At 32.1% G+C, this 27,970-nt stretch overlaps 2 protein-coding genes across 5 annotated transcripts in view; one reads left to right on the forward strand and one right to left on the reverse strand.

Annotated features, from left to right (window-relative positions):
- atxn2l (ataxin 2-like) overlaps positions 1 to 9,041 on the forward strand; it is a 37,265-nt gene extending 28,224 nt beyond the window's left edge. For 2 of the 3 annotated variants that reach the window (XM_056453194.1, XM_056453196.1), the window contains 3 exons: positions 1,019 to 1,201; positions 5,220 to 5,382; positions 8,583 to 9,041. In XM_056453194.1, the coding sequence (XP_056309169.1) occupies positions 1,019 to 1,201; positions 5,220 to 5,382; positions 8,583 to 8,638 (402 nt within the window). In that variant the 3' untranslated portion in view covers positions 8,639 to 9,041. Of the gene's footprint in view, positions 1 to 1,018; positions 1,202 to 5,219; positions 5,383 to 6,752; positions 6,802 to 8,582 lie in introns of all 3 variants that reach the window. The other variant, XM_056453195.1, reaches the window with a different exon arrangement.
- A 118-nt stretch (positions 9,042 to 9,159) lies between these two features.
- lat (linker for activation of T cells) lies at positions 9,160 to 27,870 on the reverse strand. 2 transcript variants are annotated; one of them, XM_056450245.1, is made up of 13 exons: positions 27,537 to 27,870; positions 22,140 to 22,244; positions 19,605 to 19,662; positions 19,323 to 19,351; positions 19,156 to 19,207; positions 19,014 to 19,072; positions 16,216 to 16,248; positions 16,069 to 16,111; positions 15,759 to 15,826; positions 13,688 to 13,777; positions 13,544 to 13,588; positions 12,021 to 12,134; positions 9,160 to 9,510 (listed from the first exon to the last, which is right to left on the reverse strand). In XM_056450245.1, the coding sequence occupies exons 2-12, from the start codon at positions 22,240 to 22,242 to the stop codon at positions 12,037 to 12,039; spliced, it is 678 nt and encodes a 225-aa protein (XP_056306220.1). In that variant the 5' UTR covers positions 22,243 to 22,244; positions 27,537 to 27,870; the 3' UTR covers positions 9,160 to 9,510; positions 12,021 to 12,036. The 2 variants fall into 2 exon arrangements, with proteins under 2 accessions (XP_056306220.1, XP_056306213.1); XM_056450238.1 differs by having other exon boundaries at positions 16,069 to 16,126; positions 27,537 to 27,869.
- Between the last annotated feature and the right edge of the window lie 100 nt (positions 27,871 to 27,970).

Consider the following 27,970-nt stretch of genomic DNA (forward strand, 5'->3'; position numbering starts at 1 on the left):
ATGTTTACTGGGTCAGTATAACTACTCTAGCCTATATAATGTTGAATATAATGCAAGAGGGAATCTGATAATGGCAAATGTCTCATTATACTATTGAAAAAAATAGTCTTATGTTGCCAATGACAAATGACAAGCAAATGTCTCAAACACAATAATTCAACTTTAGAATTATGAATCTCATCACTTTACTGTGAACTAACAACCAGGACATATTTAAATTCTGTTCAATTCCTCCATTCCAAATCTATACAAGATTTTGCATTCTAACCAACAGTAGACCTACAGATAATGTTGTTTTACCATGGCTTTGAGAAATAATAATAGCCTACACATATTAACCTATATTTTACATCTACAGAATCTTGATTTACATCTACAGAATCTTGATTTAAATCTACAGATCTTAATTTTAAGCAAAACAAATCGTGATACTCATTTTAGCTAAAATCATGCAGCCCTAATTGGTTTCCTTTATTTAATCTAGTATTTAATCATCTATCTACTTTTTAATCTTTCATTTGTTGTCTTGATGGATAGATGGATTTGGATAGATGGATGGATGGATAGATGGATGGATTTCTAGAAGGTTTGACATCAAAACAAGCAGATAATTCACTAGAATTGGATCAGGCTAGCTGCAATGAATAAATGTCCACAGTAACTTAAATTAACCTGCTTTCATGCAACCGAGTCGAGGCTTAATTAAGCCAGGATAGCATGAAAATTCCAGCTTAATCCCTTGTCTTGTTTTTTTACTAGTTAAAAAAAGTTGACAAATTTAAAAAAAGTCATACAAAATGACTTGTAATGACTTATTACTATATTTGTTTAAATTAATAATTGCAAGGCATTTTGGTATCCAGACTTTTCGCTTTCGGTCCAAAACTTTTCTTTCAGTGCATCCCTAATGATATCAGAAAAAAGGTAAAACATGTCCTGAATGTTGAGGTGTTGCAAGTAATTGTAGCTAAGTCATTGTGTGTTTTTTTTTTTTTTTTTTTTTTTTCCTCCCCTCCAGTCTGGTCAGTCTGGTCCTCAGCCTCAGTCTTTGTATCACTCTGGGCCGCTGTCAGCCCCAACCCCCCCAAACCTTCCTCCAGGACACAGCTCTCCACAGGCCTCCTACTCCCTTCAGAGCTACAGTATACAAGGACACCCACCGCTGCCGCACCCTTACTCCTCTCTGGGACAGCTCACACAGGTCACACACTACACACATTTCTCAACTGTGCATGTCTTCTCAAAATATAATTTATTTATTTTATTTTTTGCACTATGGTTTTTCAAAAAGTTTTTTTTATTGCAAATTTAGATGTTAGGTCCCGTGAAATTAAAATCTAAATTTTTTAGATGTTAGTTTTAGTCTGTTAGTTTTAAGAATATCTATAAGCTAGTGTGCTCTAAAACAGTGACAAAATTCGTGTTTAGAAAATATAAAACTGATTTAAACATCCAAAGCTTGCAGTTTGTCACTTCACACTAAATGGATCTACAATTTTTTTTTTATTTACCTTGTCTCATACTTCAGTTTCTCATCAAATCTTGACCAATCAAAACGCTCTCAAGTATCTGACATGTCCCGCTTCCTTCAAGGTGCTTCTCATTTGCATTTCAGTTGATGCGCTTGAGCTCAAGCAATATCACTGACAGAGCTGTGATAAACAAAACATTGGCTATTATTTAAAAATTATTATTATTTAGAAAGGGGAGGAGCTACACTGTCCCAGCCTCTCTTTATTTTCGGTTGAGATTACGTCAAGCATTGAATTAATAAGCACAATCTAAAGCACTTCACAGGACCTTTAATTAAATTAATGGATATAATCCTATATTTCAAAATTCATACAGAAGTTTGATGTGTTCTTTGAGACTCCAAACATTCAGTCCATCTAATTTTTCATTAATTAAATATTTTACCTATTTTTGTTGTTTTATTTAGATTTTATTTAATGTTTTTTTTTATTCTATGCTTGGGGTTATTATAATTTTACAATATTTTCGATTCGATTTCTTTTTTTTTTAGTCTTTTTATTGAGATGTAACAAATAGCTATGTTTCCATCCAAAAATGCAAATTAAATTTGTGCAAAACTGGAATATCGCATAAAAGATGAATGTGAATAAAGCAGAAGTATAAAGTGAGCAAAATAGTCACTTCCTGATTAACTGGAGCCAAATCTCAACAGTAAAACATAATTTGTTGCGAAGCTGCGTGAATCTTTTCTTTATTTAATAAATAACTTGTGCTTAGGAGACAATGCTGACACGCAATGAGTGGTGTTTGACTGCATGAGACGTGGAGCACAGATGCTCTTGATTCTGGAGGTCGTTAATAATAAAATACTAATACTGAAATAGTTGAGGATTTTAGATTAACCAAAACAACATTTCAGATGTTTTATAATTTGCTCAGCCTTCTGGTTTGTCTATTCACATATATTTTTATAGTCATATGATCTCTTATAACGAAATCACTTGACCTTTTTTTTTTTTTTTTAATGCACGTACAGGAATTTGTTCAGTAAAAGCATTTCCATTGTAGTTTATGCAGTTATATCTTATCGAATAAAAAGTTTGTCCTACTCAGTTATGCGCATACATTTGTTTTAATGCGCATTTTCAAAACTTATGCGCATCTTGGCGTTTCCATCAACTTTTTTTTTTTTTTTTTTAGTGCGCATATCCACAATGCGCATAAAAATAGGTGGATGGAATCGTGTCTAGTGTGACAAAATGATACATCACAATCATAGTTACTTTGTTTTCAATAAAAACAGAACGAGAATATTTACAAAAAACAAAAAAAGAAGAAAAAAATGTGGGGGTGGGGTACAGGTTGTTTTAATTAGTACCCGATGGTTCTAGATAAAATATTAGGAAGTTTTTGTTGAAAATACACATCCATAGAGGGCATGCACCAGATCATCAATATGAAAATTGTTAGTTTAAATCTTTGAAAATGAGGGGACTATGTAGAAAGGCCAAGTCTTGTTTTGATTTCTACTTTTTACTTTTATTTTCTATGTTGTGTTTTATTTTACAATGACACATGTAATTTTATTTTTTTTATTAATTTTTTCTTTTATTTAGAAATTATGTGAGCACACGAATATGACGTAGATGATCAGCATATAACAGCATAGTGTTTTGGCTATTAAATGTATTTTTTTTATGTACAAAGGAATGCAGGAGGTTAAATAATAATAATTATTATTATAATAATAATGCCAGCAACAACAATAGTAGTGGAAAGGGTCATATTAAGCCAGCTCAAAATAAATAAAAGATTAGAAGTAAACAAATAGATTAAGATATTTGAAACCGTGCTGAAAGAGGTCTACGACAGTGAAGGAAGGTTAGTAGAAGCCCAAACAGGGAAGCAAGATGTCTCCTTGATTCAAATTAGTAAGCTTTTTAAGTTTTTTTTTTAAAGATTGTGCTCAAAGTCTGATGCTGTCCACTCTTGCCATGGATGCGAGCTTTGGCTATTTCCAGGTACACAATATCTATAAAAGTGGAGGCTTCCATCTTGTTGCAAATATTTTCTTGGCTGCTGTCAGGCCAGCTAAAAAACAATCGCTTCTGAGTTTTAAGCTGGATATCAGAAAAAATAATTGAAAATGAAAATAGAGGGAGAGAAAGGGACTGAAATATTTCATATTGAAGACAAATTTTGCTTAAAGGGCCACAAAATCCTTGGGCAAAACAAACACAGACGCAGGGGAGATAGGTTTGAACCAAGCCTTTATCATAAATTAATGCTGCACACTCAGAGAGGTCACGATGTACTCGCAGGTAGAGACATCCACTCTCCAAGCTGGATTTCACGCAAGGATCTAATTGGCGTGACGCAGCTTCAAAAATTCGTTGCAAACCGGAAGAACAAATTTGCTCAAAATAACGCAAAAACAACCAATTTTATAATAGTGTTTTAGCAGCGTGGGACACATCTCAAAAAACATCTCAAAAAAATGTATTAAGGTGTTTTGTGACCCTTTAACCATATTCCAAATATGAACAAACCCAGCACAGTCCCAAATCAAGCGAAAGAACTTATCAGTTTCACCTGTATGGCAGAGAGTGCATTTAGAATCAGCTTTAAGATTCATGCTATAAAGTTTATGTGGAGTAATAATAATAATAATTATATGGAGTAAGTAAACGTCCTACAAATGAAGTTTAAACGGATCTGTTGATGATCTGGATTTCAAGAGGCAAACTATACAACAAATACACTCACCGGCCACTATATTAGGTACACCTTACTAGTACCGGGTTGGACCCCCTTTTACCTTCAGAACTGCAATAGTTCTGGAAATATTTCTCAGATTTTGGTCCATATTGACATGATAGCATTAAGCAGTTGCTGCAGATTTGTCGGCTGCACATCCATGATGCGAATCTCCTGTTCCACCACATCCCAAAAGTGCTCTATTGGATTGAGACCTGGTGACTGTGGAGGCCATTTAAGTAGTGAACTCCTTGTCTGGTTCAAGAAACCAGTCAAACCAGATGATTCGCGCTTTATGACATGGCATTATCCTGCTGGAAGTAGCCATCAGAAGATGGGTACACTGTGGTCATAAAGGGATGGACTTGGTCAGCAACAATACTCAGGTAGGCTGTGATGTTGACACAATACTCGGTTGGTACTAATGGGCCCAAAGTGTGCCAAGAAAATATGCCCCACACCATTACACCACCACCACCACCAGCCTGAACAGTTGATACAAGGCAAGTTGGATCCATGCTGTCATGTTGTTGATGCCAAATATTATCTCTTTTTTTCAGACCAATCTCTGTAAACCCTAGAGATAGTCATGCGTGAAAATCCCAGTAGATCAGCAGTTTCTGAAATTTTCACACCAACCCGTCTGGCGTTAACAACCATGTCACGTTCAAAGTCACTTAAATCACCTTTCTTCCCCATTCTGGTGCTCTGTTTGAATGGCAGCAGATCTCTTCACCATGTTTAAATGCCTAAATGCATTGAGTTGCTGCCCTGTGATTGGCTAATTAGAAATTTGCGTTAACCAGCAGTTGGACAGGTGTACCTAATAAAGTGGCCGGTGTTTTTACAGTTCTATACATTTTTTTATTGTTTTGCTTAAAATAATTTAGAACTTTTTATTATTTTTTTTGGTGTATTTATTTTTGTATGTATTTATTTATTTATTTCCCACTGACAATCTCTGTAATGTTTTCGTTGTGTTGTTTCAGGCTCATGTTTCCGGTGCTCTGTCGGGTCCTCATCACACAGGAGGCCACGGTCCTCCGCCAGTGATGCTGCTTCATGCTGCCCCTCAGCAGGGTTCTGGCCCTCAACACGGCCCGCCACCACAGCAGGGGGCCCACCAGCACTTCACCTACCTAGGACCTCAGGGTGAGTGTCCTGCACCAGAAACCACCAATGGAAATGATGTTAAACTATTTCTGTCCTTAAAGTTCTGATTTTGTTTGGCTCTGCTCCAATCAAAGCATACTTTTTATATTTCACTGAGTGTAATCCCAAAATGTTTAAATGCATGTCTTTTGCTCCTCAGACCTCCCTAAAACACAAGCTGCTTTGCTATTATGTTTGTTAAATTTGCTTTTATTCTACATGTACATACTTTATAGTGTTGTAACGGATCACAAATCTCACGGTTCGGATCACATTCAGTTTTTTTAGTCACGGATCGGACCTTTTTTTTTTTTTAAATCAGCCAAAAAGGAGACGACAAATGTAATTTGCTTTTCATTCATTACAAAAACAGCACTGCAAGACACTTTTGGTTTAACAAACAGAACTTAGAACCTGTAATTTAATTAAGAATAAAGTGAAGAAATAATCAGCAAAATAAAAATAAATGAAGAAAAATCACTGTTGCTTATGACACTAAATGTATAGCTCAAACATTAGAATCTGTACAACCCATATTAATTTTCAGTCTCATTTTCAATAAATGATTCAGTTATTCACTCAAAACTTCATGTTTTGTTGCTAGATGGATCATTTTTGAAGAATTATTCAGTGGCGTATTTTTGATGGCTGGTTGTCGCCACCTATTGGTTGAATGATGTAATTGCTGCCTACAAGTTAAATTTTTGAGCATCAATAAATGACAGTGATTTGTCATCTTTATCTTCACATCAGGGGTTTTAGCTAAACTATAAACTGTTCTCCCAGTACTTCTGTGTTGTTTGACTGTAACTTTATAACTAACTCAAAAAGCTGAAGACTGAATCTCTTAATTTTTGCGTTTTCAGATTTGAATGCAGCGATTCGAAGGATTAATAAACATATATGCACATCACCATCATTTATAATTTGTTGCGTGGGTGTTGAGATCCCGATCTTTAAATAATAATAATCGTGCAGCTTAAACCAAATGCATTGATGCAGGCTAAACAAGTAGTGACAGAAAACACCTTTAATAACCTACCACAACTACTTCTGTCATCATTATATTTTACAGGAAAACCTAAATTCATACATGTGATTTGAATGACACAAGAGGCGATCTCTCTGTGATTGTTTGAGGATAAATCTACCAAAAAAAAAGTACAAATTCACAGGTCACATGTGTTCCGAACCGTAGGTTGTAATTCGTATGAATTATGGATCAACCGTGATCTGTTACACCCCTAATACTTTATAACACCTCTTAGATTTAGATGTGCTAGCTGAGAGATGTGAACTGATCTGGTCATGTGACGTTTGATGCAGTTTAATCAAAACAATCTTTTTTTTTTTTTTTTTTCATTTAAAAGTTGAATTTCTTGCCCAAAGCCAACAACAACTCTTTTAGAGCTTCCAGAAGTAAGAAAAAAAGACAGTCACAATTAACATACAAATATTTATACAGTAGTCAACATTTGAAGTGGATCAAAAAGGTTTTCAAAATTGTCCCAAGACAAGAGGGACATGTTCAGTTCTTTTAGGCAGGCCCGGCTTTACAGGGTGGCCAGGGTTTTGCCCCACACTTTTAAGAACAACATTTTTGCCATTTTTATAATTCTGAAAAATTAGCATGAAATGTGAATGTGTTCTTTGGAAACGTGCTTTAATGAAGATTGCAAATAAGCCTGGCTTCCTACAAGTCTTGCAGTTTGAATCATTTTAAGGGATTTATGCATCATTAGACAAAGGAGAAATTAATTCTGTGTAGCGCACTGATTTCTGTGCTTATCACCCAAAACACACACACACACACACACACACACACACACACACACACACACACAAAATATTTACTTGTTAGTTTGCTTTTCTGTCAAAATGATGGACAGCAGTTAAAATGATCAAAATTATTATTATTATAAAAAATTATTATTTTTTATTAAAAAAGGATAGTTTTGATTTATTTTAATTTATTTTTGAATACGTTCATTTTATTTATTTGTATATAAATATATAAATTATTTTTAATAATTTGTATTCGTATTTATTGAATTATTTGTTTTTATTAACTTCATTTATATATTTGTTTTTGATTTTTATTGTTTTTTTTTTTTTGGGTTTATTATTTATTGATTTTCATTTGTATTAAATTACTTATTGATTTTTATTGATTTTGTTTCATTATTGAATTTATTATTTTTATTATTTGATGTATTTTTAATTATTGAATTATTTTTTTATTTGTATTAAATGATTTATTTTCATTTATTTTCTTTATATATGTTTTTGATTTATTTTTTTATTTATTTTATTGTTGTTTTATTTATTGTATTTTATTTGTTTATCGAATTATTTATTTTATTCATTTCATTTAAATTGTTTTTGATTTGTTTGTATTTATTTATTAAATATTTTTTTATTTGTATTTGATTAATTTCATTTATTTTATTTATATATTTGTTTTTTATTTATTTAATTGTTTTATTGAATTATTTTTTATTTATCGATATTTATTATTTATTATATTTATTTATTAAATATTTTTTTATTTGTATTGAATTATTTGGTTCATTTATATATTTGTTTTTAATTTATTGTTTATTATATTTTTATTTGTGTTTATCGAATTATTTATTTTTATTAATTTCATTTAAATATTTGTTTTTAATTTGTTTGAACTATTTTTTATTTGTATTTATTGAATTTATTTTTATTTACTTGTTTTTGATTTATTGATTTAAATCATTTTATTTTATTTATTTATTTTATTGAATTCTTTTAATTTGTATTTATTGAATTCATTCATATATTTGATTTTTATTGATTTTATTTAATTGATTTTATTTTATATTTAGAATTTTTATTTGAATTTATTGACTTTTTTTATTTTTTCATTTTTATTTATTACAAGATCAGGAAAGGTTCATGAGCTGAAGTTTCTTGGTGCTCTGACCACAAAAATAGTTGTTGGTTTTTTTTTCATTTATTCTTGTCCACCTGGAATGTGACTTAGCCCACCTTACCTTTTGAAAGCAGGAGTCAGGCCTGGTTTTAGGACAACTTTGAAGGTGTTTTTTTTTTTTTTTTTTGATCCACTTCAAATGTTGACTACTGTATACAGGAATGTGCCACAGCATTTATGGTTTATTGTGTTTTACATTCTGACTTTGATTATTTGTATGTTTTTGTTCTGTGATCAGTGCCAGTGCAGGCTCACAATCCCCAGCAGATTCCATATCACCCTTCTGGAAACTGACAGACTGAGAGAGAAAGAGACAGCGCCCCCATCTGGACCTTTGTGTGACCGCATATGTACATAATCTCCACCTGCTTCACCAACGAGGACAAAAAGATTTCGCTTTTACCTCTGGCAAGACTGAATGTTCTGGTTTTATTTAGTTTTTTTTTTTCTTTTCTTTTCTTCTTCGTCATTTTTAATTTGAGTGGACGGAGACACGCAGTGTCTAAAAGCAGAAAGACGAAATGAGTGAGTGTGCAAGACAAAACAAAAATGAACAGAATGAGGGACATTTTTATAAAAATACAGTGACCTCTCCCTTTGTCCTCAAACCCCCCCTTATTAAATAAGCAAATAATAAATGGTTAAAAAAAGAACAAAAAAATAAAAAAAGTGTATAAAAATAAATTTTTAAACTCTCCTCGTGTTTCGTCATGATTTTTCATTTGCACTTCAGTTTAATCCAATAATAATGGCAGTTTTTGTTCATATTAGAGGCTCAAACACAGAGTGTCAGTGTGTAGAGTCTGAGTGTGGATTATTAAAATGTTTATTTCCTCATTTACAAACCAATAACAAACTTTAATTACATTTATGGCATAAAAAGCTGTATTTTACATGGCGGAGTCAAACATTTCTCGTGTGCTCTTATTATTAGAAGTGAAGACTGGATGTGGTACACTGTAAACTGCAAATCTTAAAAACAACAACAACTATAAAACATTCTCAGGTATCGTCAGCAATTTAGTCAGAAGGATTGAGGAAGTGAAATATGGAGTTTTCTGTGAAGTGACGGTGCTTTTGTTTTCACTTTATATATCCAGGTGTCAGTCAGTCAGGTGGATCTTCAGGACTCTTGACACTCTAAGCCACTTGATGAAAAGCAAACCCTGGGTAAAAGATAACACCAGTATTAAGGGTAAACAAAATTACAAACGGCATAGCCCTGCATTTAAAATGATCAGTCAATATTTAAAAAAAAAAAAAAAAAAAGGTTCATTTTGATTTATTTTAACATATTAAATTTATTACTATATTTACTCCAATTGATTTCATTTATATATTTGTTTTTTATTATATTGATTGATTTTCTTTTTTATTTATTTATTTATTGAATTATTTGTTTTTTATTTACTTTATATTTTTTTATTTTGTCTTATTTATTGATTTGTTTTCATATGTATTTATTTTTATTTAATTTATATATATAATTTTAGTATTTTAATTATTTTTTATTTGTATTTATTGAATTATTTATTTTTATTTACTATTATATTTTATAAATTTTTATTTTGTTATTTATTGATTTTCATGTATATTTATATTTAATTTATATATTTTTATTTGTTTATATTGCTTTAATTTATTTAATATTTATTTTTCTTAGATTTATTGAATTTTTTTATTAAATTATATATTTTTAAACGATTAATTTTTTTACATTTTCTTTAAAAAAATGATTGAATTTTATTGATTGAATTATTTATTTGTATTTACTTCATTTATATTTCATTTTATTTTAATATATATTTATTTTTATTATTTGTTTGTATTGATTTAATCTTTTTATTTATTGAATTTATTAAATTTTTTTATGTATTTCATTTATATTTTATTTAATCGAATTTTATTGTTATTTATATATTGATTGATTTTATTTAATTTGTATATTTTTTCCTTTGTATTGATTTAATTTTATATTTATTTTTATTGAATAATTTTTTTTATTGAATTATTTTTATTTACTTTTATTAAATTTTGTTTCATTTATTGATTTATTTTCATGTGTTTTTATTTTTAATTTATATATTTGTCAAAATTCAAAACAGCATAGCCCTGTGTGAAAAAGTGTTTTCCCCCTCTAAACCTAATGACTGGTTGTGCCACCCTTAGCAGCAACAACTGCAATCAAGCAGTTTCCGATAACTCACAAAGATTCTGCTAAAGTGCAGTGGAGGAATTATGGCCCACTCATCTCTGTAGAATTGTGGTAATTCAGCAACATTGGAGGGGTTTTGAGCATGAACCACCTTTTTAAGGTCATGCCACGACATCTCAATTGGATTTAGATCAGGACTTTGACTAGGCCAATCCAAAATCTTCATTTTGTTTTGTCTTTAGTCATTCAAAAGTGGATTTGCTGGTTTGCTTTGGATAATTGTCCTGCTGCAGAACCAAGTTTGGTCTCAGCTTGAGGTTTCTAACAGCCGAGTATTCTCATATATAGTTCTCAGCATATGAGTACACCCCTCACAAATCTATCTTTTTAATTCATGTTTTTAATCGTAAGCTATACAATATATTTGTTACAATGTATTTGTGCATATACATTAGTCAGTACTGAAGTCAAATCTGGGGCTTACCTAACAAAATAACTTAAGATAATGGTACAAAAACTAGTACAGCCAAATGTATATATTATAGGAAAATAGTAAATACAAATTTAAAAAGGACAAATCAAGAGAAGAAAAAAAAATTTAGTTCATTTTGTAGGTTTAATTTTTCAATATTTTGCTTGAATTTAATTGTATTATCTAAATACTATTTTAATGAATATAACTATTTAATAAATCTGTTTTTTTAAATGCAGCAAAATACACTGCCTATAATCACTGAAAAATTGATAAAAATATTCAATAATGGATAAAAGAAATTAATTTACAAAATGGGGTGTAATTAATTATGTCTGAAGTATCAAGACATTTGTGCTGCCCATTACATTACAAACCACAGGGGAGGGCTAACTCTTGAGCAGGATAGCATTCTTATACTTATACTTCGGCCTTCACATCAAAGCTCCTGAAAGCAAAGGTCAAGGTGCTTCAGGATTGGCCAGCCCAGTCACCAGACATGAACATTATTGAGTATGTCTGGGGTAAAATAGAGGAGGCATTGAAGATGAATCCAAAGAATCTTGATGAACTCTGGGAGTCCTGTAAGAACAATTCTTTGCCATTCCAGATGACTTCATTTATAAGTTGAGTCATTGCAGAGATGTATGGATGCAGTCCTCCAAGCTCACGGGAGTCATACACAATATTAACTCTTTTTCCACTGCACCATGACTTTATATTCTATGCTGTACATTATTTCTGTTAAGTGACAAGACTTTAAGCAGCAAAAGTCATTTTTAAGTGTGTTTGTTTTATTTAGTAAAATCTTACGCTATGAAAATAGCCACTTCATTAAAGCAATAGGCCCCAAGAAGCCGTGCTTTACAGAATTTATATCAGCTAAGTGTGTATACAATAATATAATAATCTCACTGTAAACCATGGCAGCTTGAGGCTCATTGCTTTAATAAATTACGCTACACTTATAAGCTGAATTGGTATGGTTTTCATAAGTTGACTAGACATATAAGCTTATAAACTTATTTAATAAAGAAATAAAATCTAACCAGTTGGAACTGGAATTCAGTCATCAGGCTGCGTCCCACCGAGACATACATTTCCAGTGTTGACATATTCAGCGCTGCCTCCTCCATCACTGCTTAGACTTTCACGGGACAGACCTGTGCAAATATAAAAATATCTTTGATTACACAGAGTTACTCCAGGTTTTATGAAGATAAACTGAAGACTTTAATAATTTGAGGAGAACGCTATACATCAATATGTTTTCTGAATGTAATATGTGAAGTTTAATTATGAACTCATTTTAAGAGGATCACGTGCTTATGACTGTTCTCAGCTGGTCCTGCATCGGCTCACGATTGATTCTCCAATCATATGATTCCTAACTCACTATAAATAATATAATATAACCAGAGTTTTCTTATTTTAATATCTTCGTCTTGAAGAATCCCCACCCCTACTCCCCCTCCTTTCCAGATGGGTGACACGGTGGCCCAGTGATTAGCACTGTTGCCTCCCAGCAAGAATTTCTCCGGTTAAAGTCCCTTCTAAACCAATTGACCTTTCTGTGCGGAGTTTGCTCGTTTTCCCCGTGCCCAAGAGGGTTTTCCCCGGATTCTCCGGTTTGTTCTCCATTCTCCAGTCCAAAAAATACGCAACCGAAGTAAATTGAACATACCAAATTGATACTATAGCCGAGTTCTTAGCGAGTATGCCTCTCCTCAGCCATCCTATATCAGTCATTAGCCAGATATAAGCCAGGGGGAGTTCATCGAGATCTACCTGAGCTCAAACTCCCCTCTCGCCCTGCTAACAGGAGGGAGCCCAGAGCTCTCTCTTTGGACAGCATGCCAAACGAGCTTTATTAGCAATCATTAGCTAAGTGTGAACTCTTGAAATTCATACGAGAGTAACATTTACTTTTGTGATGTTCTTGTATGGTTAAAATGATGATAAATATCTGTCCACGGGCTCAGAAAAACGACTTAAAAGTAAAGTTCGTAGCACAATGACAGACATTTGATCTTATTTTGAGCATAGACATTTAATTCTGTTGAATTTGTCAGAAAACAATACGTAATTTACTCATGTTCTGCACTAAAAATAATGTGGTCCACACAATTTCTTCATGTTGTCCCAACACAAATCGATTAAGTGCATTGAACATAAAACTATTAAGTTGTCCCAAAAAAATTCTCAAGAATCATGTTGTTTCAGCTCATTTTAATTTAGTTTGAACAAGTAGCCATTTTTTATTTATTTATTTTGAGTGTAGCTTGATTCTTTTTTTTTTCATTGACTGATTATTTATATATAGGGTTTATAAATATTTTTCCTTTTAATCCAAAAAGTACTCGCCATATCCTAAAATGCAACACTTCTGGTGTGCATTATTTCCTAATAATTCAGCAGCCCGTTCCTAAATAAATTTGACTTGAGAATTTAAGGTTAAATCACCATCCTCATCATCATTTTAGTTGCTAACAAGGAGTTAAAAAGCTTTAAAGTCCCCGTACTGTTAATAAACCCACACACACACACATACTAGATAAATACATATATTTACCACAGTGCTCTGCAGATTTTGGAAAGTTTTCATAATCTTGACCTTCTGAAAAAAACAACACAATATTCACAAGATTCATTTATGATATGATATATATATGAGTGTGTGTGTAAGGCAAGGTTAGTTATTTTAAGCAAACAATACCTGATTCTATATCTGAGTTGTCATCACAGTCAAATGTATCCACAGATACATTCCCGTCTTTTGAAATTATGTTGATATAATTGTCTCCTCCTAAGTGAACACAGCTCTGTTAGAGAAATTCATCACTTCAACTGTTTATTCATATATTGAAGACAACATTATTAGGCCTCTTGTGAAACTGTGCAGAGAGGTTTTACTCATTTCTTCTGTCTTCACCATGATGAAAGCACATCATTTTTTACTAGTTATTTTCAGCGTTGGAATGAGTACTGAAAAATCATACTCAAGTGAAAGTACCATTACTTGCCTAAAAATGTAGTGCGAGTAAAAGTAACTGTAGTAAATATTACTCAAAGTATAAGTAAAAAGTAGAGCTTTTTAAAGTACTCAAGAGAAGTGATTAGTTAGTAGTATTACGCTGCAAAAAGCTGATGCATTTACATCTAATTTGTGAAAGTGTGTGTAAACGTAACATTCTGTAGTGCACACAACATTATTAGACGTTAAAATTAGGTTAGATTTAGGTTCTGACATCAGGTGACCAAAATTCAATGTCTAGCCAGTGTCTAAGGACAACGTTATTTTGATGTCCAATAATGACGTTAAAGGACGTTGATATTTGGTTGATTTTAGGTTGTATTAGAAAGTGACCACAGTCCAACATCTTAAACCAACGTCATATTGACGTCAAATACTGACATTTACTCATCAGTAGGGCCAGATGAAATCTGCGGACGTTTTTTGCTATTTCTGCAGAGAATTTTGCTAAAAATCTGTGGATTTCTGCTGAATTATTTTGGGAGTATCATAACTAAAACTTTAATGTGTGAAATAAAAAAATAACATCTTTTTAACTTTTATTTAATGTTTAAAATGCTAATCCAATTAGATTCAATTTATTTGGTAAACAAAGCAAGTCTCTCATATAATATCTCTACTAAAAGACAGAAAATATTACTTTACAAACTGCAATGTACATAAATCAGATGAACATTTTAATATTGGTCAATAATATTACTGAAATTAATAAAAAAAACTGAATAAATATATATTCACACACATTTACTGAAGTAAATAACCAGAATTAATGATGGGCTAAAAATCTGTGGAAATCTGAGGAAAATCTGTGGTATTCTGCGCGCGCAGATTCCGTGTGGGCCTACTCATCAGGTATGGCAATCAATATCCAACGTCAAGCTGTAACATAATTAGACGTTGATATTTGGTTGATTTCAGGTTGGATGTTGGACACTGACGTCAACCTGATCTTCATTTCCAAACAAAATGTCCCCACAACGTTAGGGTGTAATGTTAATCTGGCGTCATGTTGACGTCCTGTGCCTATTGGGTATTTAAAGCCATTTCGGTCATCACACAGTAAACATCCGTCATCTTCTCATCACTGACATCCATCTAAACAGTCTCTGGGTCAATGTATGTAAAGATTTTCAACATCTTTTTTGGCACTTTTAATGCTTCCACACAGTTTGCTGAAATTATAAATCGCCCATGTCTTGAGGTCATTATGATGTGATTTGATTGGTCAGGAATCACAGGACTAATTTTTCCTCATAGACAAGAAATAATAAAGTAGTGACTGCAGGTTGAAGAAAATTAGTAGAGTAAATGTACCGATACAGCACTAAAAATGTACTCAAGGGAAAGTAAAAGTACGCATTTTTAAAACTACTTAGTAAATTAAAATTACAGAGAAAAACTACTCAATTACTGTAATTTGAGTATTTGTACTGTTACTTTACACCACTGGTTATTTTGCAAGTTAGTATTCTGCTTAAAGTGCAATTTAAAGACTTAACTAGGTTCAATATAGGCTAAATAGGCAAGTCGTTGGATAATAATCATTTGTAATAATATTGACTTTGAAATGAAACTAAACTAAAAGAATTCTGACTTTCTCCAGAAGAAAAAATATCATTAGAAATACTGTGAAAAATTCCTTGCTCTGTTTAACATCACTTATATTAGTTTATATGCGCTTTAGCATAAGCACACGTTATGAAAAGCCATCCTCTATGGTTGCATTATCTCTTCTTCAGTTGATCTTTTGTACCTGAGCTCTGGGATGAAGCTCGGCTGCGTTCCTGCAACTGTGCGGTGGGAGAATCTGGAAGAACAACTCTGGAGGAAAGAAAGATTTGTTCCATCAATTGACTATACATAATGATTTAGTTTTTGCAATGAAAAGAAAATACAGGGTTGCAACACAATTAATTGGTGTTTCCCAGGGTTAGGTTGTGGCTGGAAGGGCATCCGCTGCGTAAAACATATGCTGGAATAGTTGCCACTAGATTTCGGTGTGATAAATAAGGGACTAAGCCAAAGGAAAATGAATGAATGAATGAATGAAGGTGTGATCTTACATGTAGTCACTTGGAGGATGTATATTCAGCTCATTTTCATTTTCTAGAGGAGAGGGATCTGTTCAAAATCAAACATGTTTTTACTCAAACATGACTTTCAGTTTAAGCCAAGTATTTGTAAACCACCTGTTTGAATTAGCTTCTTACCACTTTGATTCACATAACTGGCTTGACTTTCAGCTGCAGAGGAAAAAGAGAGAGAGAGAGAGAGAGAGAGAGAGAGAGAGAGAGAGAGAGATTTGCTTTAATAGCACATTTCAGACATAAAGTGTGGCTCATGCTTACATAAAACATAATATAAAAAAATAATAATAATAAATAAAAATATGTATCGTGACTAGCATTTTAGTTCGTTTTATTATTATGCATTCTGTAATATTGTTTGGTATGATAAAGGTGCAATGTAATAAAAAAGTATTATATAAAAAAGCTTAATAAAGTCAAAAATATAAAAGAACTTTTATTATCGAACCAGTTTTGTTTCGTATGGATTGTATTAATGCAGCAGTAAATTACATTAGACTTTACAGTATATTATTATTGTCTCAAATATGACTATAAAAGGGTTATTATATTACAAAGTAACACTAATTTAAATCTATAAAAAGAGCTTTGTTACTTGAATATATATATATATATTACATTAAAAAACAGAATAAACAGTTAAAAAATGAAAATAAAACGAATAAAAATGACAAAACCACAAATCAAGATTACTAAATATTTTATTAAAGCTCCTGTGAAGTGCTTTGAAATATGCATTTTTATTCGATGTGTGACGAAATCTCAACCAAAACACGAAAAGAGGATGGTACATAGTGTAGCTCCTCCCCTTTTTAAAATCAGCCAATAGCGTTGCATTTAATCACAGCTCTGCCAGTGAGAGCGACTGAGCTCAAGCGCATCAAATAAAAAACAATTGTAAAGCATCTTGAAAGGGGCGGGGCATGTCAGATACTAGAGAGTATTTGATTGGTTATGATTTGATGAGTAACTGAAATATGAGGTGACGTGAATAAAACCATTAATCCATTTGGGTGGAAGTGACAAACTACAAGCTTTACATGTTTATATTGGTTTTATGTCTTCTAAACGTGATTTTTATTAATGTTTTGGAGCACACTTGCTTATAGATATCTTAAAAATTAATAACAACAATACCAACATCTAAAAAACTGTACTTTAATGTAATAGGACCTTTTAAAGTTTTTATTTTTTGAACAACAATTTTTATTTTAAACATTGTCATACAAATTGACAAAGGTTTAATTTTTTCAGTTTGTCAAAAAAAAAAAAAATAAATTATTAAATTAAAAGAAATATTACAAAAACATAGCAAGAATAATATAGATTCAAAATAACTCAACACACTTTGAAAGAAAAATAAATAAATAATAATATTAACGTTAAATAATACAGAAATAACATATTTATCTTATCTATATACTTTCAATGTCTGTCAGTTCAAGAAAAGAGTCACCATCTAGATCAGGGGTGGGCAAACTCGGTCCTGGAGGGCCGGTGTCCTGCACAGTTTAGCTCCAACTCTGATCAAACACACCTGCTTATAGATAATTAGTGATCTTGAAGACACTGATTAGCATGTTCAGGTGTGTTTGATTAGAGTTGAAGCTAAACTGTGCAGGACACCGGCCCTCCAGGACCGAGTTTGCCCACCCCTGATCTAGATTCACCAAAAAAGAATATTTTCCAAATATATGAATTTTGTTTTTCAAAAAATAGGTTATCTTTTCCAAGGCAAGGCAAGAGTTCATCTCCTTTATCCACTGGGATACACCAGGCCTGTCTTCTTTTTTCCAAGAACATGCAATTACATGTTTAGCTTCCAGCAAACATAGAATTAGCAGCACTCTTTTATGTTTGGTCACATCAAAGTTCAATGGACAAATATTCAATATACACAAGCTGGGATCAAGAGGATTTACTTTGGACCTTTTAAAGTTAATGTGAAAACAGAAAAGCTACAACTTATTTTACTTTTATTTTTCAGATTGTCTCTCGATTCAAACCTTTCTGTTTTTATTTTCATTTAAAAAGCGAAAACAACTAGAAATAATTTAAAAAGAATGAAATATATAGTCAAAAAAGAAAACAAAGAACATAAAAACATTAAAGAAAAGGAAAAAAAATAATAAAAATGACAAAACCACACCTCGAGATGACTAAATATTTGTGTAAAGTTCATGAAAAAAAAAAAAGAAAAATATATAGTAATATTTATCTTACTTTTATTTTTTCAGACAATTTGGTTTGCGTTTTCATTAAAAATACTAAAACCACTAAATGAAAACAACAAGAATGAATATATATATATAGCTTTTCTTTATATGTATATTATATAGCGCTTTTCTGGACACCCAAATCGCTTTACACATTTTTGGGGGGGTGGGGGGGGGGGGTCTCCTCATCCACCACCAGTGTGCAGCATCCACCTGGATGACTTGACGGCAGCCATATTGTGCCAGACCACAATTATGATATGGAGATGGTTAGGAGTCCATGATGGACAGAGGCCAGTGGGCAAATTTGGCCAGATTGCCAGGGTTAAACCCTTTCTTATTTTGACAGACATCATGGGATTTTTAACGATCACAGTTGTTATAAAGTCCCATAGTTGGGACCTCGTCTCATCCGAAAGACGGTGCTTACTGAGCAGTATAGAGTCCCCTTTACTATACTGGGGCATTAGCACCCACACAGGCCGCAGGTTGAGCGCCCCTGCAGTCCTCACTAACACCACTTCCGGCAGCAACCTAGCTTTCCCATGTGGTCTCCAATCCAGGTACTGACTAGCCCTGCTTAGCTTCAATGAGTGAGAGTTGCAGAGAGCTAGCTGCCGGCAATATGCACACTCAAACTCAATTGAAAATGTTGACTCAACAACAACAATGACACTCAAATAAAAACGACTGTAATTGACTCACTTTCTGAAGGAGGACAGGAGGGAACTTTTGTGATGGTAATAGATGGAGAGCTCAGTGAACTGAGGAAAGAGAGATCATTATTAATATAAAATGAATGATTTAATTATTAATGAAGCACAGTGTAAAGTCAGTGCACACTCACGGGTGTATTGGGTAAGGTATGCCGGTGATTCTGTGATCCGGATGGGGTGCATCTGAATAATAAAGGAGACAAGCACAGTTTATGTACATTTGGATTTGAACACTGTATAGTTTTTACAATAACTAAAGAGATGTGTTGTGTGTTAGATGAGAGGACAGTTTATTTACATGTCGAATGGGGATGCCGTAACCCAAATCTGTATGAAAAGAGACAAAAAGCTGAGCCAACACACACATATACAACTTCAAAACACAACACATATACAGTAGTCAACATTTGAAGTGGTCAAACAAGTTGTGCTAAGACACGAATGGGTTTTTAAAATATTTTTAGGCCAACTTTGATATCCACTTCAAATGTTGACTACTGTATATATATTTAGAGAAATTATGATTGATACAATTAGTGTGGCTGACACATTGTTTGGCTTCTTAAGTATTATTTCTTACGCTGAGGATTGTGAGTTGTATTCTGAACTGTAGTCACTGGGCCTCTGAGGGATAGATGCTGTAAAATAAATAAATAAATAAATAAACAAATAAATAAAATATATAATATAACATAATATAATATAATATAACATAATATAACATAATATAACATAATATATTATAATATAATATAATATAATATAATATAACATAACATAACATAGCATAGCATAGCATAGCATAACATAACATAACATAACATAACATAACATAACATAATATAATATAATATAATAAAAATGAACTGCTTTAATACAGTGGATTGTTATTAAATGCATTTTTGTGGCAAAAGCTACATATTTACATGCCCTGGTGAGTAAAAGAAATATCTAATAGTTATTCATATTTCCCTATGGACTGAATATTGATTGAAAAATTGTAAAAACAAATTGTGTATTCTTTATTACCTGAATATGCAAATAATCTGTTTGAAATTTGAGCTAATTTGAATACATTTCTAGCAGTGTTTTTGATACTATCACATACTATAATCTAAAATATGGGAATGTATGCAAATTACATATACGGCAAATTCAAATTTGAATTTCACATATGTAATATGCACTCACCGGCCACTTTATTAGGTACACCTGTCCAACTGCTCGTTATCGCAAATTTCTAATCAGCCAATCACATGGCAGCAACTCAATGCATTTAGGCATGTAGACATGGTCAAGATGATCTGCTGCAGTTCAAACTGCAATGAGTTCACTGTACTCAAATGGCCTCCACAGTCTCCAGAGCTCAATCCAATAGAGCACCTTTGGGACGTGGTGGAAAGGGCTGCACATCCATGACGTGAATCTCCGACAAGTCTGCTGTAACTGCATGATGCTGTCTTGTCAATATGGACCAAAATCTCTGAGGAATATTTCCAGTACCTTGTTGAATCTATGCCACGAAGGATAAAGGCACTTCTGAAGATAAAAGGGGGTACAACCTGGTACTAGTAAGGTGTACCTAATAAAGTGGCTGGTGAGTGTATGTCATGGATGCATATGTTTAAAAAATGGCTGTTGGAATCACAAATATGTACATATATGTTGAAATATATTACATTCAATTATACATATATGTCCAAATACAACCATATATGAAATTATAGCTATATATTTGAACATATATAAAGCCTATACATTGACGATCTTGGGGGTCAAGTTTTTCAGTTATGCTCGGTAATATGCCTCAATGAACCAAATTTATTTATTTAATCTAATTACATGTAATTTACTTGAGGAATGTTGAGTAGTTCTCAATGACACTACTATGATATTAAGTAAACGGTCACAGGTTTGCTTTCCTGCTCCTATTAATGAATAATCGTGAAAGACTGCACGTACAGTATTACTTTAATTTACTGTTTAACTTCCATGTGCGAGCCTGTTTATAATAAAATACAAACCATGCATCCTTTTTTTTAAGAAACAGGTTTTGTGAACACTTACACTGTGCTGGTGCTCTAGATTTGCTGGTTTCAAACTTTTCTGGCGCAAACATGCATTCACAATGGTATGAACCATCATAGGGGTGGTCAAATGTATATTGAAGTTATCTATTATTTTAATGATTATTTAAGATACAAATCAGAGAAAACTATTTTTTTAACTGTTAAAGGACAGGCCCCCTATACATCTTGTTTTGATGACCTTCAGGGATCAAGTGTTTAATTAGGGGGGTCTGACCCCCCCAAACCCCCCTGTAATTCGCACCCTGCATATACATTGTTGTACAACATTGTTATTCCAATGGTTTAATTGTTTTTTTTTTTACATATATGGCATTTTAAATATGCCAAACCTAAATGTGACCTGGTATGTCACCTATGTAATTTGCATATTTTCCATAAATCAGATATCTATAGAATCAAAGGTTTTTACTGAAGGGTTTTGAAATCTTCTGTAAATCCTTCAGAATACAGATATGAATACCACTGAAGTGTGGTGTAGCCCAAGTGTGATTTTGACTGCAGTGTATGTTTACATGCATTTCAATAGTTTTTTTTAGGAAGTCCTGCTGACAGATGTATCAAACAAAACTCTTGCTCATTTTCAAACACATGTATATTTATTAAATAAACAAACATTTAACGTCTTCCATTAAATGGATTTCCGAATTGAGCATGCGCAGAACGTATCAAGGTAGGTTGACGAAAAAACTGACGTTGGCGTTGTGCCGCGCAATTAACGTAATGTAACTTAAGTTAAAGGTGAAGGTTACACGACGCACATTCAGTCTTTAAAATACTAAATCATGAATTGGGAAATGTTTATTTTGTCAAAAAGTTTGTTGACTGTAGCCTGGCTTCGTTTTAAATGCTGTATTATGGTTATAAATCCACGTCCCGTCATAATTAGCATAATTGTGCGTCGAAACCAACGTTGTACGGTGAGTATTTACATTTAATTGAAATGAAGCACACCACAAAACGTCCTCTTCAGCACTCATTTTAAATTAAGCTCACACTCTTTTTATCACAAAGTTTGGAGGACTTACTCGGTTGTTTATGTCCCCAGCAATATGTACAAAGGCTGGTCGCGAAGATGATTGACAGCAGGAGAAGCCCGCCCACCAAAGACAGCAGTTCAGTGGAGTCCATAACTGAGAAAACAAACAGACGACAACATCCCTTCAACTTCTTCTGAGTCTGTGGTTTTAGGTTAGTGTGACTAAACCTGCATGGGATCATTTTGCATAAATGATGAAGCAGCTTATGAAATGTCAAGTGAACTCATTTTCTTTTGGTTTTTATGAAACTGACCTGTTTAAAATATGCAAATGAAACAACAGTGAGAGGATTTGTTGAGGTGCTTTACTTGTTTCTTAATGTTAGTGACTGAAACAGCTTAAAATGGCTAGACAACCCTTTGTTTACTCGACTTTTTCTCAGAAATAAAGGTGTAAAAGCTGTATCTTTAATTAGCTTAAATTGTTTGGTTATAATAGCTTTAGTTTTGTTTTCGACTAATCTTAAAACATATCTCAAGTTTGATATATTGATTTAAAAGGGAGATGGGTGTTTCTCTGAGAAATCTGTCACGAATCCGAGAATGTGTTTCATTAAATTCGTTTTCACTTTCTTTCAGTGACTAGAATGACTTAAAAAATGGCTAGACAATCCTTCTTTACTCCACTTTTTCTCAGAAAAAAGGTACAAAAGCAGTTTAAAACTTTTTTTCCCACAAACAATGATATAGGACAAACGAAATTCCACTAAAAGCTCTCACAGACTGAGAAATGTCCAATATAAAATGAATCAAATATTAAGACATAAAATGTATCCTAAAATAATGATAATATAAAATAAAATAACTTAATAACAAAAATAAATCAACACACAGTACAAAAACATCAACCACAATGTACAGGGTTAAACAAAACCATATTTATTCAACAAATCAAACTTTTCAAACATTTAGTTATTTTTAAAGCTTCTGTATATTTGTTAAAGACAGTAAATTAAGGTGTCGTTTAAAAATGTTACATTTATTTGCGATAAAGTCTTCATTTTTGTTTTTTAAATATACTTCAAATTTCAGCGTGTGCCAAAAATAAGATATGGACATACAGAATTATTTGGTTTAACTCAAATATCAACAGTGGCAATTCAGACCAGAAAAACATATATATTAGTACCTGACAGGGTTGCATGGTTTACCGGTACTATGGTTGTATCGTGATACTATGGCTCCAAAATACTGGCGGTGCCACTGTGGTTTGTAAACGGTAGTATCGTCATCAACGGTCTATTTACAATACATAAGGTTGCATGTGGAAAAGTCACAAAAATGCTCACATGTTTGTGCAACAATAGACCATTTTATTTGAATAGTCTGTGGAGCTCTTTAAGGTTGCAAAACTGCGTAGAATTTATGGTAACCTATTGCTCATATTCTGACATTTTAGTTCGAACACACATCTAAATCAGTTCATTTCTGTTCCTCTCAATAGGATTTAGTAGCTACAACAACCGCAACAATCTCTTAAAAAGAACGACTCACAGAGTGAAATTTTGAATTACTTTGGTTATTACCTGATAAGAATGAATGAACAAAAAAGCAATGGATGAAAAGCCCAAAAGAGTAACAGGAAACATTGAAACAATTTTGACCACTTCATATAGCATAATTTTGTTGGAAAAATACTCTTTTTGTAATGAATTTTGTTCTGTATAATTTGTATCTTTATTTTAATGTATTTTTTGTTGGTCAGTTATCTACAAAATAATTTGGGTGGGGTGAAGTGATGTGTAAATACTTTTTTCAATAATAAGGGAATTATGAATTCAATTCAAGTAAGCCTATAATAACATATATAATATAGTATTTCTGACAATTTTCTTTATTTCATAGATTTGAGTTATGAATTACAGTATCGCAATACTACTTGGTATCAATATACTTCAGCTGGTATAGTATCGTAACGTGAATTAATGGTATCGCGAAAGCCCTAGTACCTAAAGTGTCCATGTTGTTCCCTAAATCTACATATTTTGTATCTAAAAAGGTAAAAAAATGAACTTTAAAAAAAAAATACCACATGAATGACAGCTTTTATACCATTATTTTATGTGAAGCATTAATTGTTATCATTTTTATCTCTTAATATAACTCAAAGCCTGCACTACTTTCCTGCAGCTAGAGTACTTTATCTTCCCGGATATTACACTGTCTTATGATGATGATGATGACTAATGCAATCTTGTTTTCCCGTAAAATCATCTTAACGTTTAGAAAATGCGAGAGTTATTAGTTAGCGTATGTGGTCACCTAATATGCTTAGGATAAGAAAAATAATACAAATGAATTCAAATGAGGTTCTGCAAAAATAATGTTTTAATAATATTAATAATAATTCAAATGTAATATTTTGTAGGGCCTCCTTGTTTTTTTTCCTGTCAATTATGATTTCATGTGATATTTTTGTTATAAATATTCATTGGGGTTACTCCTGATTGCACAATAATCTTAAATTGTTTGGTTATAGTATCAGTTTTGCTTTTAATACTGATTAAACTTATGCAAAACACATAAAATAAAAAAATCAAAGGCCTTTATTTGTCACATACACTTCCATGTAGTCAAATACACTGTCATGTATTCCCGTAGTCTTTCAGAAAATAAATTCATTCATTTAATTTGTTTGCCAACAAAATCCAATTGCATGTATAAAAAAATTACATTTAATTTTTTTTTCATATAAATAAACTATATTAATGATGATTTCATAGTTTGTGCATCAAAAATTAAACACTTTCACACTCTAGATATGCAGCTCAACTGAGTTTGGACAAATTCAAATATTTAGTAATATTTTTTAAAATGAACAATAAATTAGTTACTTTGATTTCTTGGTAACTACAATAATGTTACATTAGTTAATGATAAGTTAGTTATTTAATAACGTGAACAAGCAATGAACAATACATTTATTACAGTATTTATCTTTGCTAATGTTAGTTAATGTAAATAAAGCCATTAATTGTTAGTTTGCTAACTCAAAGTACATTAACTTACATTAAAAGTAAGTACAATTATGGATTTTAATTATACATTAATAAATGTTGAGTTATGAATGATTTATAAATGCTGTACTATGTTTATTCTTAGTTTTATGTTAGTAAATACAGCAACTAATGAAACCTTATTGTAAAGTGTGAGCAATTTCTCTTTATTCACACATTTGTTTTTTAGAAATATCTGAAACCTGCTTTTCATGATAAAAACTTTAGTTTTAAAACACATTTTGATGTATTTTCATGTTTTAAAACTGAAAGTCGTGGTTTAAAAATGTGTAAAAAGTATGAACAAGGAATTTGAAAAGCAGTGAATATAAAAGATGTAAACATGTTAAAGTCGAAGAATTTAATGCTAAATAAAACTGTAAATGTTTTGCTTTTAATACATATCTGGAATATAGAAGTGCAAAAGTTAAAGAAACACCCGTGAGTGGATTTTAACATATTTTTTACGAATCTTTTTTGTATAAGCATCACAATATATCAATTCTTATTTTATTAATGATAATTTGTACAGTTCACTGTTTATTTGCATTAGAGAAAAGCTGAATACATTGTTACAACACTCAAAAAAACAACAACAACCAGCCAACAAACAAACAAAAAAAAAAGATTTTACCCTAAAGCATACATCAATGTTAGCAGATATAAAGCTCTTTTTTTCTCTGTATCATTTTGTAAAAAAAACGTGGTAATTTCAGATGGAAAGTTTTGCTGGTTTTAATTTGACAGATTCTCAATATGCGAATTTTCACTCAGCATCACCTGCCTTGCAAGCTTTACACACCTCTAATATATGAGAGTGTGTGGCTGTATGTGGTTGCATTCAGTGCCAGGAAACGGATTTCCTGTATTTTGCAGTTTGATGAAGTAGATGAAGAAAAAAAACGACACATTATGTATGCTTTAGGCCTCTCTTAACCCCAAGTTTATCAAGCTATAGAGAAATACCCAGAAACCCCTAAAATCTACAAATACCTATGTTTTATAAAACTAAGTATACATCCAAAGTTGTCTTAAGCACCCAACACTAACTTATGGTAGAGATTAAGAAAAATTATGACACTTTACAATAAGGTTTCATTAGTAACATACTAACACGAACTAATAATAAACAATACTTGTGCAGCATTTCAACATTTAATAATGCATTAAAATCCAAATGCATACTTGATAACATAAGTTAATACACTGTGAGTTAACATGAACAGCTTTATTTTTTCATTTACAAACAGGAATACTGTATGTTCATGTCAGTAAAGAGATTAACTAATGAAACCTTATTATAAAGCACTACCAACTTTTCAAGTCTATTCTCATTATTATGCATATAATTACTCAGTTATTTGTATAAAGTAATTCACGTCTTTATATGCAACGTATATTTTCTCATGTGTCAATTTGGTCAGAAATACTTTTCTGGTTAGAAATTAAAGTCAGAGAATGTTTATAATTGGTGTGTAGGAGGAAAGGCAATGTGATAATAAGGTTTCGTTTGTGGTTAAAGACCTCTTGACCCTCTGATTCTAATCAAGTAAAGCAATAAAACATTACCATATTAGTCAGTTTGTAATTAAAATGTCCAAATGCCAAAATCTATGCAGTAACTAAAATAAATTGTGGTTGCCATAAATCATTAAAATCAACAATATAGGTCATTTTACTTAACATTCAATTAAACAGACCTAAAACAGCTCATATGACTTGAAAAATTAAGTTGAAATATGGTAAACGAGATAAATGAACCTAAAAACATGTTGATCATGTAATGTTTTACAGTGTATTTATTAAGGTTATGTATCTTAAAGGAAAATTAACAGATGCAAACAGCACATTTGAAATTGCAACAGAAATTAAATAGGACTGTCCATTCTCCTTAATTTCATTATATAATTAATATGCCAATAGTCCCTAAAAGCCAGCAAACATATAGTTTACCTAAATAATAGCTTTTATTTACTAACTAATTTGCACTAAACTAATTTTTATAAATAATATTGACTTCTTTAAAAAAAACATTGTCATTCGTATCATCCAAGTTCTAACTAACTGGACTGACAACTAAACTGGACTGACACAGTTTGAATTTACTAGAACTTCTATGATAATCTGCTTTGACACAACCTACATTGTAAAAGTGCTATAGACATAAAGATGAATTGAATTGAACAACCCAAAATGCGCAAACTGTAAATTTCTCATCTGCACTGATTTAAAGTGATGGATCGTGAATTGCTTTCTATTTTTAAAACACTAAAAACACACATAGAGAGCTTGACTCTGAGTTTATATGTTCTTGGCTTTTATTCTGTGTCGCTGAAAACTTTTTAAGAGTATTCCACATTTCAAAGAGAAAAAACGATAAAAGCGCTTACCCAATAAGTAGCAGCAAACAAAAGAGCTCAAGTTACGTTCACCAAACTGGACTCTTCTTACACACTCTGCAGATTGTAGCAGTCACACCTCACACCAGCTTCACACTGAACCTGCCACCATTTTTTTATTCTTCCTCCCACACAGCTCACTGTTTGCTCTTCAACTTTTCCCCCCTTTTATAAGACCTCCCGAACCTAAATTGAAGCAATCCTAGTTGTCGTTTAACCTGCGCATTTCTGCTGAAGTTAATTCCTTAGGTTTTATAATTTCTTATGAGCCGCTGAGGTGCGTCCTGATCTGCAGGGCCTTTTACCAAAAAAGAACTTGACTTTTAGGTTTCTCTACTCACTGCATTTGCTCTCTGCCTCCTCATAGGCTCATTGAAAGCGCCCTCTCCGTCACTTGCACCACTCAGCATCTTTTTTTTTCTTCT

Source organism: Danio aesculapii, chromosome 3, assembly GCF_903798145.1.
Source record: "Danio aesculapii chromosome 3, fDanAes4.1, whole genome shotgun sequence".
NCBI classification, from domain to species: domain Eukaryota; kingdom Metazoa; phylum Chordata; class Actinopteri; order Cypriniformes; family Danionidae; genus Danio; species Danio aesculapii.